Raw genomic sequence first — 15,100 nt, 5'->3', positions numbered from 1 at the left:
TCGTAGAATGCTGTGCTACCGTATGCTAGCATTGAATGCTTGTCGTGAAAAACATCCGAAACGGTTCATTTTCGTTGTTGTTGTTGTTTATCTTAATGTTTATGTTAATGTTTTTACTTGTAATATTTTGTCTTGACTTATAACACAATGACGTGTAAACGTACGAAAGTGTCCTTTCAAAAACGGGATGACAGCTCTTCCAGCCATCACTGCTGTGTGCCGCAATGTACAGTTTCTGCTAGATGCAATTCTTCTGTTAGTTTTTTTTTTACTTTTCCCAAAGACAGTGAATTACATAAACGGTGGGTGATTAACATTCGACGAGTCAACTTTCTTACAATAAACACATGAGTCTGCAGCCGACACTTTCTAAGTGAAGATGTGATAGAGCCTCCGACTCCAGCTGGGCGAAGACGTCTGAAGAAGGGAGCTGTTCCAGTGCTGTTTCAATGGAACAATTTCAGTCTTCCAGCCCCACGGCCCGGAGTTTGGGAAAGGACTGAGCGTCCCAACACAGAAACCATGAATGATCCTTCTGTGGAATTGGACTGTCCTCCTGACCATGACTACTGCAACAGTTCTGAACCTGCTGCGTTGGATATGTCCCCTGACCACAATGAAGAACTTAGTGTAGAGATAGCAAGGCTCCGAAATCAAATTGAGGAGATAACTATCAGCAGCAAGTTCTGCTTGGAGCGGTTTGCTGGATCTGATGATGACCTAAGGTTTTTCACAAGGTAAATTAAAATGTCCAATGTGTTTAATATATAGGCCTATGTATTTGAGCTGTCAACAATGACTAGTATTATTATCTGTTTAAATGTTGCATGTGTGATGTGTGTTGTTGTAAGCTACTGGAAACCTTGAATTTCCCTCGGGATGAGTAAAGTCTCTATCTAAAACTATCTAGATCTAGGCTATCTACTAGCGCATTCATTGTATTTTAAAATACTGAGAAGAGCAGTAAGCAAAAGGACTGACGTGTGCGTGGTCCAGTTTCTGACCTTAGTGCCAAATGTTCTAAGATGTTGTATAACTGTCAATAAGGATGCTAACATGCTAGTATGCACGTGACACAACTGTCTAGTATTGAAATGATACAAAGCATTGTTCGTGGTTTATGCCATTTCTGCTCTGTTTCAGTGCACGAAAGTACAGGAGGGACGACAGACATGCCACATTCAGAGTAATGGGCAGTCTGATATAGTAATGCAACCAAATTATTGCATATCCTGTCATCTCCCGTCTGGATTACTGCAACTCGCTGTTGGCTGGCCTCCCTGCCTGTGCCATTAAACCCCTACAACTCATCCAGAACGCCGCAGCCCGTCTGGTGTTCAACCTTCCCAAGTTCTCTCACGTCACCCCCCTCCTCCGCACACTCCACTGGCTTCCAGTTGAAGCTCGCATCCGTTACAAGACCATGGTGCTTGCCTATGGAGCAGTGAGGGGAACGGCACCTCTGTACCTTCGGGCTCTGATCAGTCCCTACACCCAAACGAGGGCATTGCGTTCATCCACCTCTGGCCTGCTGGCTCCCCTTCCTCTGCGGAAGCATAGTTCCCGCTCAGCCCAGTCAAAACTGTTCGCTGCTCTGGCACCCCAATGGTGGAACAAGCTCCCTCACGACGCCAGGACAGCGGAGTCACTCACCACCTTCCGGAGACATTTGAAACCCCACCTCTTTAAGGAATACCTGGGATAGGATAAAGTAATCCTTCTACCCCCCCCCCCCCCCAAAATTGTAAAGTGGTTATCCCACTGGCTATAGGGTGAATGCACCAATTTGTGAGTCGCTCTGGATAAGAGCGTCTGCTAAATGACGTAAATGTGCCCTTGAGCAAGGCACTTAACCCTAATTGCTCCTGTAAGTCGCTCTGGATAAGAGCGTCTGCTAAATGACTAAAATGTAAATGTAAAATATCCCACACCCAGCCACATAGGAACAGTAGCTTTTAACAAGCACAACTGGCTGTGAATCATGCAATGTCTTCTGAAATACACAGAAGCATAATTTAATGGGTTTTGAAAGACGAGGGTCTACAGCAGCAGGAGCAAAACTTGTTCTTTCTACTTTTTACTGGTGTAAGCAACTTATCTACTGTCTCGTGTCACTTTTGTGCTTTCTGCATCACTTTCCTACTGTCTTGCACCACTTGGCTATACTGTCTCCCACCACTTACCTATTGTCTTGTGCCATTTACCTACCTTCAAACAGTATTGGCAGAGCAGTAGGTGAGTGGTGCAACATTGTAGCCTAGTACCAATAACAACAGTAGAGTGAATGTTTTGCTCCTAATTCCTCTTGAAAAGTAGAAACATCAAGTACAAAAGCAAGGAAGTTGGGCCATATGTTTATAAAGAAAGAAGTAAAGACGACAGGACAGTTTTGAGTAGAACATCAGCAGTTTGAAGAATAGCTGAGTGGAATATGTTACTGTCATTGCAGTCATCAAGTCAGGAAAAAGTAGTAATCTCATTATTGTTTACATTTCAAACCAAACTCCAATTTGTTTACAACAGACCCAACAACAAAGCATCGCAATTCCCACTCAGCTACCCTGGTCTGTATTAGGCTACCACTGTTCAGCTATCGTGAAAACCACTAAAGTTCTAAAGTGTTCTCTTAGCAATGGCAATCAAAGCTGTGGTAACATTAAATGAGTAAAACATGTGTTGAACGGAACCTTGAACAAATTCAACAGAACTTTGAACGTGTCACTTAATCTAGTCCTACTCTCAGCTGGTGTGGTGGCTTTAGTTTCTTCATTGAGCGGTAGCAGTGCTCTCACAGAGATCTCATTTGTAGCCCTGTTTTTACCTGATACTTTCATAAAAGTACAAACACATGAAGTGAGAGGTATATACACATGATTAAACTTTATTTAAAGCATGATTAACCTGAAGCAGGACGGAGTCATGACCTCAAACACCAAAGCAAGGCTTCTAGCTCAGGCTAGCTAGCGTTAGCATATTACCTTCAAAGTTGCAAAGAAAAGAAGAAACGTACAATTTGAAGCCTTTATCCAGTTTGCTACGTGGTGTCGTACTGGATGTCCGGACAACCCTCCGTATATCATTAACAGATACTTTAGGCAACTCCAGCAAACACCTTGTAAACTTCATCTCTGCCATAATAACGGTCTACTGTCACTGTCTAATGTTTTTTTCTGGTAACCGGAAATGTCCAAGCATCCTTACGCCAATGCGGAAGTGATGCATGCATACAGCCCATTGACCCTATTGACTCTGACCATATTGACACTATTGACTCTATTGACCCTATTGACCATATTGAATCTATTGACCCTACTAACTCTATTGACCATTTTGACTCTATTGACCATATTGACTCCATTGACCCTATTGACCACATTGACTCTATTTACCATATTGACTCTATTGACCATATTGACCCTATTGACCATATTGACCCTATTGACCATATTGACCCTATTGACCATATTGACTCTATTGACCCTATTGACTATATTGACTCTATTGACCCTACTGACCCCTTTGACTCTATTGACCCTACTGACCCCTTTGACTCTATTGACCATATTGACTCTATTGACCCTATTGATTCTATTTGCAACACGCTACATCTGTATTATGTGTTTGATTTATAATTTGTTCACTATGTACCTGTTAAAATACTAGACTACAGGATTTAATAATATCAACATAGTAAAATACTAGACTACAGGATTGAATAGTATCAACATAGGGGAGGGAGACAAAAATATAGTCTACTGTCTAAGTACAAAAGGATAGTTATTTTTAGCCTACTAATGACATCACATTTTTGTTGGTTGTACTCTCTTATGATTGACAGTGGCTTTAAGGTGTTGTAAAAGGAGATGTAGCAAATATATATAATCATAATATCTGTTATTGTGAGATATAGGCTACCTGTTATTAGGCTACCTGATAAACATACTCAATTTCAATACAGTAGCCACACTTTGTTCAACATGGATAATTGAGTGTGGGTCAGCAACACTCTTTTGTGATCCATCTTGTGATATTTCAAAGATATTTCCATGTTTTAATTATTGTGTGGTTTTATTCATATAGGCAGCTGTTCTCTGTAAGTTTGTGTTCTAAATATTGATGTTGCCAAGCCTACTGGTCATAGTGAATTAGATTTTCCACTATTAATGTATAAGCCTAACTGTGCAGACACCTCATTCCTTCCACATGGTGGAGACTTGAATGAACAGCCAATCTGCACTGCAAATGTAGATGTGGTGCATTCCCAGCAGACAGACATGCAACAGTGAAGGGTATTTTCAAGCAAACCTCAGTGATATGTGGTTGCAAACGTTGCATGGCCTGCAATCAATCAATCTATCTATCTATCGTTCGTTCGTGAGGGAAAAAAGTATTTGATCCCCTGCTGATTTTGTACGTTTGCCCACTGACAAAGAAATGATCAGTCTATAATTTTAATGGTAGGTTTATTTGAACAGTGAGAGACAGAATGACAACAAAAAAATCCAGAAAAACGTTATAAATGTATTTGCATTTTAATGTGGGAAATAAGTATTTGACCCCCTCTCAATCACAAAGATGTCTGGCTCCCAGGTGTCTTTTATTACATTTACATTTACATTTTAGTCATTTGGCAGACGCTCTTATCCAGAGCGACTTACAGTTAGTGAGTGCATACATTATTTTTTATTTTATTTTTCATACTGGCCCCCCATGGGAATCGAACCCACAACCCTGGCGTTGCAAACGCCATGCTCTACCAACTGAGCTACATCCCTGCCAGCCATTCCCTCCCCTACCCTGGACGACGCTGGGCCAATTGTGCGCTGCCCCATGGGTCTCCCGGTCGCGGCCGGCTACGACAGAGCCTGGATTCGAACCAGGATCTCTAGTGGCACAGCTAGCACTGCGATGCAGTGCCTTAGACCACTACGCCACTCGGGAGAGCCCCTTTTATACAGGTAACGAGCTGAGATTAGGAGCACACTCTTAAAGGGAGTGCTCCTAATCTCAGTTTGTTACCTGTATATAAGACACCTGTCCACAGAAGCAATCAATCAGATTCCAAACTCTCCACCATGGCCAAGACCAAAGAGCTCTCCAAGGATGTCAGGGACAAGATTGTAGACCTACACAAGGCTGGAATGGGCTACAAGACCATCGGCAAGCAGCATGGTGAGAAGGTGACAACAGTTGGTGCGATTATTCACAAATGGAAGAAACAGAAAATAACTGTCAATCTCCTTCGGCCTGGGGCTCCATGCAAGATCTCACCTCGTGGAGTTGCAATGATCATGAGAACGGTGAGGAATCAGCCCAGAACTACACGGAAGGATCTTGTCAATGATCTCAAGGCAGCTAGGACCATAGTCACCAAGAAAACAATTGGTAACACACTACGCCGTGAAGGACTGAAATCCTGCAGCGCCCGCAAGGTCCACCTGCTCAAGAAAGCACATATACAGGGCCGTCTGAAGTTTGCCAATGAACATCTGAATGATTCAGAGGAGAACTGGGTGTAAGTGTTGTGGTCAGATGAGACCAAAATCGAGCTCTTTGGCATCAACTCAACTCGCCGTGTTTGGAGGAGGAGGAATGCTGTCTATGACCCCAAGAACACCATCCCTACCGTCAAACATGGAGGTGGAAACATTATGCTTTGGGGGTGTTTTTCTGCTAAGGGGACAGGACAACTTCACCGCATCAAAGGGACGATGGACGGGGCCATGTACCATCAAATCTTGGGTGAGAACCTCCTTCCCTCAGCCAGGGCATTGAAAATGGGTCGTGGATGGGTATTCCAGCATGACAATGACCCAAAACACACGGCCAAGGCAATAAAGGAGTGGCTCAAGAAGAAGCACATTAAGGTCCTGGAGTGGCCTAGCCAGTCTCCAGACCTTAATCCCATAGAAAATCTGTGGAGGGAGCTGAAGGTTCGAGTTGCCAAACGTCAGCCTCAAAACCTTAATGACTTGGAGAAGATCTGCAAAGAGGAGTGGAACAAAATCCCTCCTGAGATGTGTGCAAACCTGGTGGCCAACTACAAGAAACATCTGACCTCTGTGATTGCCAACAAGGGTTTTGCCACCAAGTACTAAGTCATGTTTTGCAGAGGGGTCAAATACTTATTTCCCTCATTAAAATGCAAATCAATTTATAACATTTTTGACATGCGTTTTTCTGGATTTTTGTTGTTGTTATTTTGTCTCTCACTGTTCAAATAAACCTACCATTAAAATTATAGACTGATCATGTCTTTGTCAGTGGGCAAACGTACAAAATCAGCAGGGGATCAAATAATTTTTTCCCTCACTGTATCATTGCAGGCACTGCTCTTCTTGTGTCAAGGTCGATACATTAGACATTTGATGTTATAGGCCAGACAACAGGGATGCACTGTCGGGATCAAACACACTTTATTTATGGCTCAATAAAAATGTAGATATGTGGGCTATCTTCATATTTTATGGGTTATTAATCAGGTCGCAAAACAATCCATAAAAATGTCCTATGGGTTACCAATGCTAAACACTTGTATTATTGTCATTCAAAGGCTATAGCCCCTATGATCATAATCATCGGCTATGATATGGTTTTATGTTTTGGAAAACAGATAAAGCCTTATATTATTATAGCTATGGTGTAATTCAGGTGCGATAGTCAGTGTTATGGCCAGAAAAATATCATCTGTTGCAAATACCAGACATACCTAACCACCCTGATGATCCACCCCTTGTCCATGTCTTTGATGCAATAGCCCCCTGCTTGTAACAGTAATAACATTGCTACTCGGTGGATAGGCCTATCACACACAGCAATGAGCCTCCCCGATATGTTTCCGAAAAGACAATGATGTAATGAGTAGGCCTACTCCAGCACATCATATCCCTGTATCTATCACTTGAGCCCTTGGGATGCGCCTCTGTCCTGACAGCCTGGTAGGTTCGCCTACACTGACTGTTGCGTTGTACTCCCCCATCTGGCATAGACAAGACGCAGCGCGCCTCAGAGAAAGAAACTGACGTGTTTTGCGCATTTCCTGCACCAGCGTTTAGACGGTCGGGGGAAGAAGAGGTAGGTCTGCAGGAAACTAAGAACAGCAACGGCGAGAAAACAGCCTGGGAGTATAAGGAGCTAACAGAAACCAAGAAAACCACAACAGAGTCGACCTGAAACTATACACTGCTTGAGAAATTCACAAGTCGCGTAGCCCGTTTGGGAAACATCCCAAATTCACGGCGAGGAGGCAGCAGTCTCTTCCAACCGTGGAATATGAGTGTTTCCAGAGCCTAGTGGAGTTGCCGAGGATAGATAGCTCTGATAGATTTTGATCTGTCGTGTTGCGGTTTGGGTAGGCTGTTGTCATTCCAACTGCTGAATGGTTGTATTTTTTCTTCATATAAGCTTCGCAAGACGTTTATTTATTATATTCAAAAGAAAGGCTTTGTCTGGTTAAACCCCAAATTTGGATTATTATTGTGAAAACCAAGACTGCCAGAGAGCAAAAACGAGACGATTTACTCTCACTAGACTGTTACAGAAGGACTGATTTGCATCCGATAGGTAGGCTATGTGTGTAATAGAGTGAGACTGGACAGCATTTTCCCGTTACATTCAAGTCTCAACCCATTCAAACCGTGGTCTTCATTTGAGGATTCAAACGCTACATAAAACTAGGCTAAATTATTTATGACCTGTTGAAGTGTCTGGGTTAAAGGACTATATTGTAAACAACCACTCTTGTTCCAAGTCCTATTGAGGAGGATTACATCACCGCCATGGTGGTTTTCAATGGGTTATTGAAGATCAAGATTTGTGAGGCGTTGGACTTGAAACCGACAGCTTGGTCTCTCAGGCATGCGGTTGGCCCAAAGACCCAGACTTTTCTCTTAGACACATACATTGCACTAAACGTGGATGACTCGCGTGTGGGCCAAACCTCCACCAAACAGAAAACCAACAGCCCTGCGTGGAACGACGAGTTCGTTACGGAGGTGCATGACGGAAGGAAAATCGAACTGTCAGTGTTTCACGACGCGCCAATTGGATATGACGATTTCGTGGCCAACTGCATCATACAGTTCGAAGATATATTGCAGAATGGCAGTAAGCACTACGAGGAATGGGTATGCTTTGACCCCTTATTATTTGGTGCGCCTTTTACCAATTTGTTTTAATCTCACTCTCAGCATCCTGATGCCTTTACGATTAGACTAAATTATACAAAGTCTCCATTATTATTTAGCAAAACAGTCTAGGCATTGAATTAATGTTCCTTTATCATTAACATCACCATCACAAAAGCCCCTTTCTGGCATCCAGCCACCATTAGTTTCCTGGCACTCTAGGTCACCTGTATCATGCCAGGATCTGACAGATCTATGCGCAGATAACCCCGTTGCGTAGGAACGGTGGAGCGGAAGGTGCTTACAAGCTTGTCATAAATATTCCTATCAGCTGTGATGTAGGCAGCCTGCATTTGGAGAAAAGCAACATGTTTCCATGTCAAAAGCAAGTGTGCTTTCAATTCCGATGTGGGATGGGAAGGCCAGGCAGGTAAGCCTATAAGGCTGCGTTTACACAGGCAGCCCAATTCTGATTCCCCCATTGCTAGCTAATTTGTCCTGGGATATAAACATTGGGTTGTTATTTTACCTGAAATGCACAAGTTCCTCTACTCCAACAATTAATCCACAGATAAAAGTGTAAACGGAGTTTGTTTCTAGTAATGGATTCTTCTTCTTCTTTGGACTTTATATGGTGGTTGGCATCCAACTTTAAGGTGCATTACCACCACCAACTGGACTGGAGTGTGGACCTAAGTTCATCTTTCAAATCAAATCAAATCAAATCAAATTGTATTGGTCACATGCGCCGAATACAACAGGTGCAGACATTACAGTGAAATGCTTACTTACAGCCCTTAACCAACAGTGCATTTATTTTTAACAAAAAAAGTAAAAAACAACAACAAAAAAAGTGTTGCGAAAAAAAAGAGCAGAAGTAAAATAAAGTGACAGTAGGGAGGCTATATATACAGGGGGGTACCGTTGCAGAGTCAATGTGCGGGGGCACCGGCTAGTTGAGGTAGTTGAGGTAATATGTACATGTGGGTAGAGTTAAAGTGACTATGCATAAATAATTAACAGAGTAGCAGCAGCGTAAAAAGGATGGGGTGGGGGGGCAGTGCAAATAGTCCGGGTAGCCATGATTAGCTGTTCAGGAGTCTTATGGCTTGGGGGTAGAAGCTGTTGAGAAGTCTTTTGGACCTAGACTTGGCACTCCGGTACCGCTTGCCGTGCGGTAGCAGAGAGAACAGTCTATGACTAGGGTGGCTGGAGTCTTTGACAATTTTGAGGGCCTTCCTCTGACACCGCCTGGTATAGGGGTCCTGGATGGCAGGAAGCTTGGCCCCAGTGATGTACTGGGCCGTACGCACTACCCTCTGTAGTGCCTTGCGGTCGGAGGCCAAGCAGTTGCCATACCAGGCGGTGATGCAACCAGTCAGGATGCTCTCGATGGTGCAGCTGTAGAATTTTTTGAGGATCTGGGGACCCATACCAAATCTTTTCAGTCTCCTGAGGGGGAGGGAGATGGGAGAGGCTTGTAAAGCGTCACAAATAGAACCAAGTTCTATTTTAGCGCCTGGCTACACAGACGCTCGTTGACACGCGCGAGCAGTGTGGGTCCAATGATTGAATAACATGTATGTGTACATTTATTTCGCCAGCGGTGTGGTCAGAATGTCAGTCTCACTGAGGCCATATTTAGACTTGACAGATCATGCAGCTTTTGTATTCTGATAATGGAGTTCTGATCATGGAATTCCGAACATGTAATGCCTCTACATTTACATTTAAATGTGTCCACCGTGTCCACATTGTGTCCGTTACCGCACTATATTCAAACGCCAGTATGCATTCTACAAATGGTGGACTAGGCAAAATATGATAATATCACAACAACTGATGGCAGTAGCTAACTACTGTAGCTAACTTGCCAGCTAACCTCTGTAGCTAGCCAGCAAGCTAGCAAGCAACGCTAAAGGGATTTCAAACGGGTTAGCATAACTCTTGTTTTTCTAAATATTAGCTAGCTGACTAGCATTTATGAGGCCAGCAAACACGTTCCTAACACGCTAGAAACGTCTTTCCTCCGACTTTATAATGAGAAGGTGCCTCTCGGTCCCAAAACACACGTTGTCTGGAGACTTATGGGAGGTTGCTGATGACGTCACCCACTATATGCACTTTCGGTAGGCAAATTGCATCCAGACTGAGGAGAAATCCGCACACAATGCATCCCTGACCACCTCCTGATGTAGTCAGCCAGATCTGAACACAATCAGACCACAAAGCGACTTTTGTATATCTAGACCCGTCTTTTCAATGTGATCTTCGTATTCAGATAGCAGAAGTCGCATGTAAGTGTCAAGTGTAGACAAGACTTGAGAGAGCCTGTGACAACTTGCAATTGATTTGTCATTTGCATATGTCTTGGAAACCATGATGCCCTTGAGATGGAATGCTAATAGGGACAAAAGTCCACATACAGAGAAGTCTTTCACAGCCTTCCAGATAAATAGTGGAATCATGAGGTTGCCTTAGGGCCATATGCTCTCTTTTATAAGACAGGCAGCTGCAGACTCATTTGAGAAGACATAAAGCACATGATTACCCCTAATGAAGGGTAATGAACATGTGGGGCCGACAGACAGTTTTTCTAAATCTTCAATCGTCCACCAAATTAGATGATCAATTCTATGTCCAACACATCTACAATTAACACTGACATGTTGTTTGGATTATGATGAGACAGATTAATATAATAGTTCGATTTAAACGTTTACATGCTTTATTCCCTAATAATCCTGTTTACATGGACACATCTGAAATCAGGCTACCTGATCGGACTTTAATAAATGCAGAAAATCCCCAATCAAAAAAACGTTCTACCACAGCGACCAATGACCATGTTATTTTTGTGATGCCTATTTTATTCTGAGTTCGGACATATAAAGTTGGTATGTGAAAACATTTTCTAAGATGCATACTTTCAGTTTTTCTGAACTCACTTTACTCGTGCAAGAGAAGGAAGCTCGCGCTGCTCGTGCTAGCACATGTGCAGATCAAATACACTGCTGTAACTCTGATTAAGGCATTTACGCAACCTAATCATTTAGGGCTCATCTGTTTTAATCGGCCTATGCTTACTTCGATTATGACCTTATGCCGATTAAGATAAGCAGAGATAGGTGTTTACATGACTAATGCCATACTCAGCCTACCATACCATAATCAGTTTAAATTGAATTATTAGTGTGCATGTAAACATACTCTGTTTGAAGAAGGCTATAGAGATTTTACTGTTGAATACCAGTCATGAAAACAAAAGGCCCACCCCCTTCAACATAGGCACACCTTTCTCAATATTTACACTACAGTAGAGTGGGTGAGGTACCCTGAGGGGAAGTAGGCCAGGTTTTGTGGACACCTACATATCCTTACAGGTTCTGGCCCCAAGGACATCCAAATATCAGCATCTTTCCTGACTACCTCACTTTACATACACGACCCAACATAAAATAAACATTATAAATCCACTAAAACATAGTTCATAAATATATCATTACAGTATGAGATTGAACTGTATGCTTTCCGGTGCCCAGATGACCACATCCAGAACTCCAGAGCTGTTCATATTAGGCCTTGATAACAATGCTGATTATACAATCATAGACGGGAACAAAAGCTTAAAATAATCAAATAATCTAGATACTCCTCATCACTGATAATCAGATGGATAACATGGACATATTATAATAAAGGGTATATTCACAATAATACTGGGACTATTCATTGTCTTGTAAGCAATTATGTTCATCAGTATGCCACCAAAATATAGGCTATTATAACACTTTCCCTGTGAGGGAGGAACATTTTCATAAATACTGGGTGGCTTTGTTCTTCTTGTGAGTACTATTTCCTTTCATGGTGAACCACTGGTGCTGAACTAGAACGACAAAACAACAACAAAACGGACAGGGCAGCTGTTCTCCTGGCCTTGGAGTTTCAGGTGGATAGGTGTGTTCCCGTTCTCCTGGCCTCAGAGTGGCAGGTGGATAGGTGTGTTCTGTTCTCCTGGCCTCGGAGTGGCAGGAGGATAGGTGTGTTCTGTTCTCCTGGCCTCGGAGTGGCAGGAGGATAGGTGTGTTCTGTTCTCCTGGCCTCGGAGTGGCAGGAGGATAGGTGTGTTCTGTTCTCCTGGCCTCGGCATGCAGGTGGATAGGTGTGTTCTGTTCTCCTGGCCTCGGAGTGGCAGGAGGATAGGTGTGTTCTGTTCTCCTGGCCTCTGAGTGGCAGGAGGATAGGTGTGTTCTGTTCTCCTGGCCTCAGAGTGGCAGGTGGATAGGTGTGTTCTGTTCTCCTGGCCTCGGAGTGGCAGGAGGATAGGTGTGTTCTGTTCTCCTGGCCTCGGAGTGGCAGGTGGATAGGTGTGTTCTGTTCTCCTGGCCTCAGAGTGGCAGGAGGATAAGTGTGTTCTGTTCTCCTGGCCTCAGAGTTTCAGGTGGATAGGTGTGTTCTGTTCTCCTGGCCTCGGCATGCAGGTGGATAGGTGTGTTCTGTTCTCCTGGCCTCGGCATGCAGGTGGATAGGTGTGTTCTGTTCTCCTGGCCTCGGCATGCAGGTGGATAGGTGTGTTCTGTTCTCCTGGCCTCGGCATGCAGGTGGATAGGTGTGTTCTGTTCTCCTGGCCTCGGCATGCAGGTGGATAGGTGTGTTCTGTTCTCTTGGCCTCGGCATGCAGGTGGATAGGTGTGTTCTGTTCTCCTGGCCTCGGCATGCAGGTGGATAGGTGTGTTCTGTTCTCCTGGCCTCGGCATGCAGGTGGATAGGTGTGCTCTGTGCTCTACTGACAGACAGCCTCCACATACAGTACAGGCTGAAGAGGAGTCTGTTGTCTTTGTTGTCCAGTTTATTTGTCATATGCACAGGATACACATGGTACACAGTACAATTAAATGCTGACTTACAGGTTCACTCTCGACATTGTGTCTGAGGCAGGCGGGAGCTTGGATTATTGATTAGACTCTATCAGGTCCATTGTGGGGTGGAGGAGAAGGTATACATCTCGTTGACAGGCCGGGGAAGCTCAGGGCAATAGGGGTTCTGTCTGCGTTTGCCTTGTCGGGCTGGGAATGTTCTGTGCTGACGTTGTTGGATCAGGCTCTGTCATCGGCTTCCATGTCATGGCTGAGGAACGTCTGCTTGGCTCATAGGGCTACGGCCGCTCTGTTCTCGGCTGGCTGGACTGAGCTGAAGGAGTCCTGTCCTTAGCTCACCCTCCCTCTCATTATCACTCCTAAGTAGTTTGGAGATCACCTCCCTGGGAGCACAATGTCAGTTTAGGGGTGTTGGTAAGTGCTAAGCATTATGTATGGTTTCTAGATGAAGAGACTATTGTCCTGCTCTGACCTAAACAGCCTTGCTCTCTGTGTCCTTTTTTTTCCAACTCTCTTTGCTCCTTGTGTATGTGCAGCTCCCCCACTTGCTTTCACATTTAACACTCCTTTAACCTTCTACTTTTTCATTCTCCATGTCTCCATGAGCTTTATTAGCATCAAGAGACAAGCCACTCAACCCCCCCCCCCCCCCCCCCCCCCCCCCCCCATCCCTCTGTGACGGGTGTGGCCTCTGGGAGACAGATGTGCTCGTAGGTGGGCCCCATGATTAATGTCCAAAAAGCAAGGCCTGTTTACTTTTTCTGTTTTTTTTAAATTAATATTTTCAGGGGGTAGATCAGCTTTAATATTGCAGATAGATTGTAGCTTCCATCAATGTAATGGTCTGCATCACTTCCAATCCCCCATATATTTTTTGCAAATATACATACATACACATACATACATACATACATACACATATAAATACATACATATACACATACATACATATATACATAAATATCAATACATATACACACATATATATATATATATATATATACATATCCTTTAAAAATATATATTTTCCTTTATTACTTTCTAACCCTGTGTGATTAGAAGGAGTCAGGCGCAGGAGGGTAAATCACCGAATACAGAGTTTATTCCGTCGTACACAGTTGCGCTGGATAGCTCCAACAAAATACAGGCACAGGGGACCAGTCTACCCCGGCAATACAAGGTACTGGTAGCTCCAACAAAATACAGGCACAGGGGAATAATCTACCCCGGCAATAACAAGGTACGAGTAGCTCCACCGAGCTACACTCAACTCACATAAAACAATCACCCACAATCATCCCCTAATGAGGTGATAAGAACCAGGTGTGTGTAATTGACAAGACAAGACAAATGGAATGATGATATATGAAGCGGCAGTGGCTAGTAAGCCGGTGATGACGAACGCTGAAGCCTGCCCGAACAAGGAGGGGATGCAGCCTCGGAGGAAGTCGTGTCACCCTACCACCCCTCCCCTAATTGGAATAAACTAGTGAACAACAACACTTAGGCCTCTACTTCCAGCTTATACATACTACATACATTTTATAGACACAGTCTATTTTACAATAGTTATATTTTGTTTGTATATACTCCTGTCCTTCCTCTACCCTCAAACCTCCCATCTATTTCTGATGTCCATCCGGTTTGATTTCTATTTGTCATATCTTTCAAACTGTGCTCTTTCACAAATTGTCTTAACCTATAACGTTTTACGGACACAGTATGTTTTACATGAGTTATGTTGTTGTTATTTGTCCCATCCTTCAGCTCCATTCAACCCCTCCCATCTATATCTTAACACTATCCATATTGGATTTATATTTGCCATATATTTTTCAACTGTGCTGTGATGTTTCACAAAAGTTCTGAACCTTTCTATTCTCATTGTTTCTACAGATTGTAAATTGAATTTTTTGTTGTTTTTGCTAAAAGTATTATTATATTATTGATCGATTGACTATGACTTTTCAGATCAGCCAGTAGTGCTATCTGCAGGGTTAGCTCCAGGTAAATATTGCAATTCTTCAGCCATTCCTGGACCTGTGACCAAAAACAAGCTACATATGGACAGTACCAAAACAAATTATCTAATGATTT

The 15,100-nt window shown here is 43.4% G+C and overlaps 1 protein-coding gene across 1 annotated transcript in view; it reads left to right on the top strand.

The window, feature by feature from the left end:
• Nucleotides 1–7,778: 7,778 nt before the first annotated feature.
• The window catches only part of LOC311112928 (protein kinase C epsilon type), a gene marked incomplete at both ends in the record, with an annotated part of 271,860 nt that continues 264,538 nt past the window's right edge, over nucleotides 7,779–15,100 (top strand). Inside the window, one exon of the mRNA XM_084156066.1 lies at nucleotides 7,779–8,126. Within this exon, the coding sequence (XP_084012192.1) occupies nucleotides 7,779–8,126 (348 nt within the window). The remainder of the gene's footprint in view (nucleotides 8,127–15,100) is intronic.

Source organism: Coregonus lavaretus (assembly GCF_964263955.1).
Source record: "Coregonus lavaretus genome assembly, chromosome: 1".
Classification (NCBI taxonomy): domain Eukaryota; kingdom Metazoa; phylum Chordata; class Actinopteri; order Salmoniformes; family Salmonidae; genus Coregonus; species Coregonus lavaretus.
The sequence above is the reverse complement of the archived record's forward strand: the minus strand, read 5'-3'. Positions and strand labels throughout refer to the sequence as shown.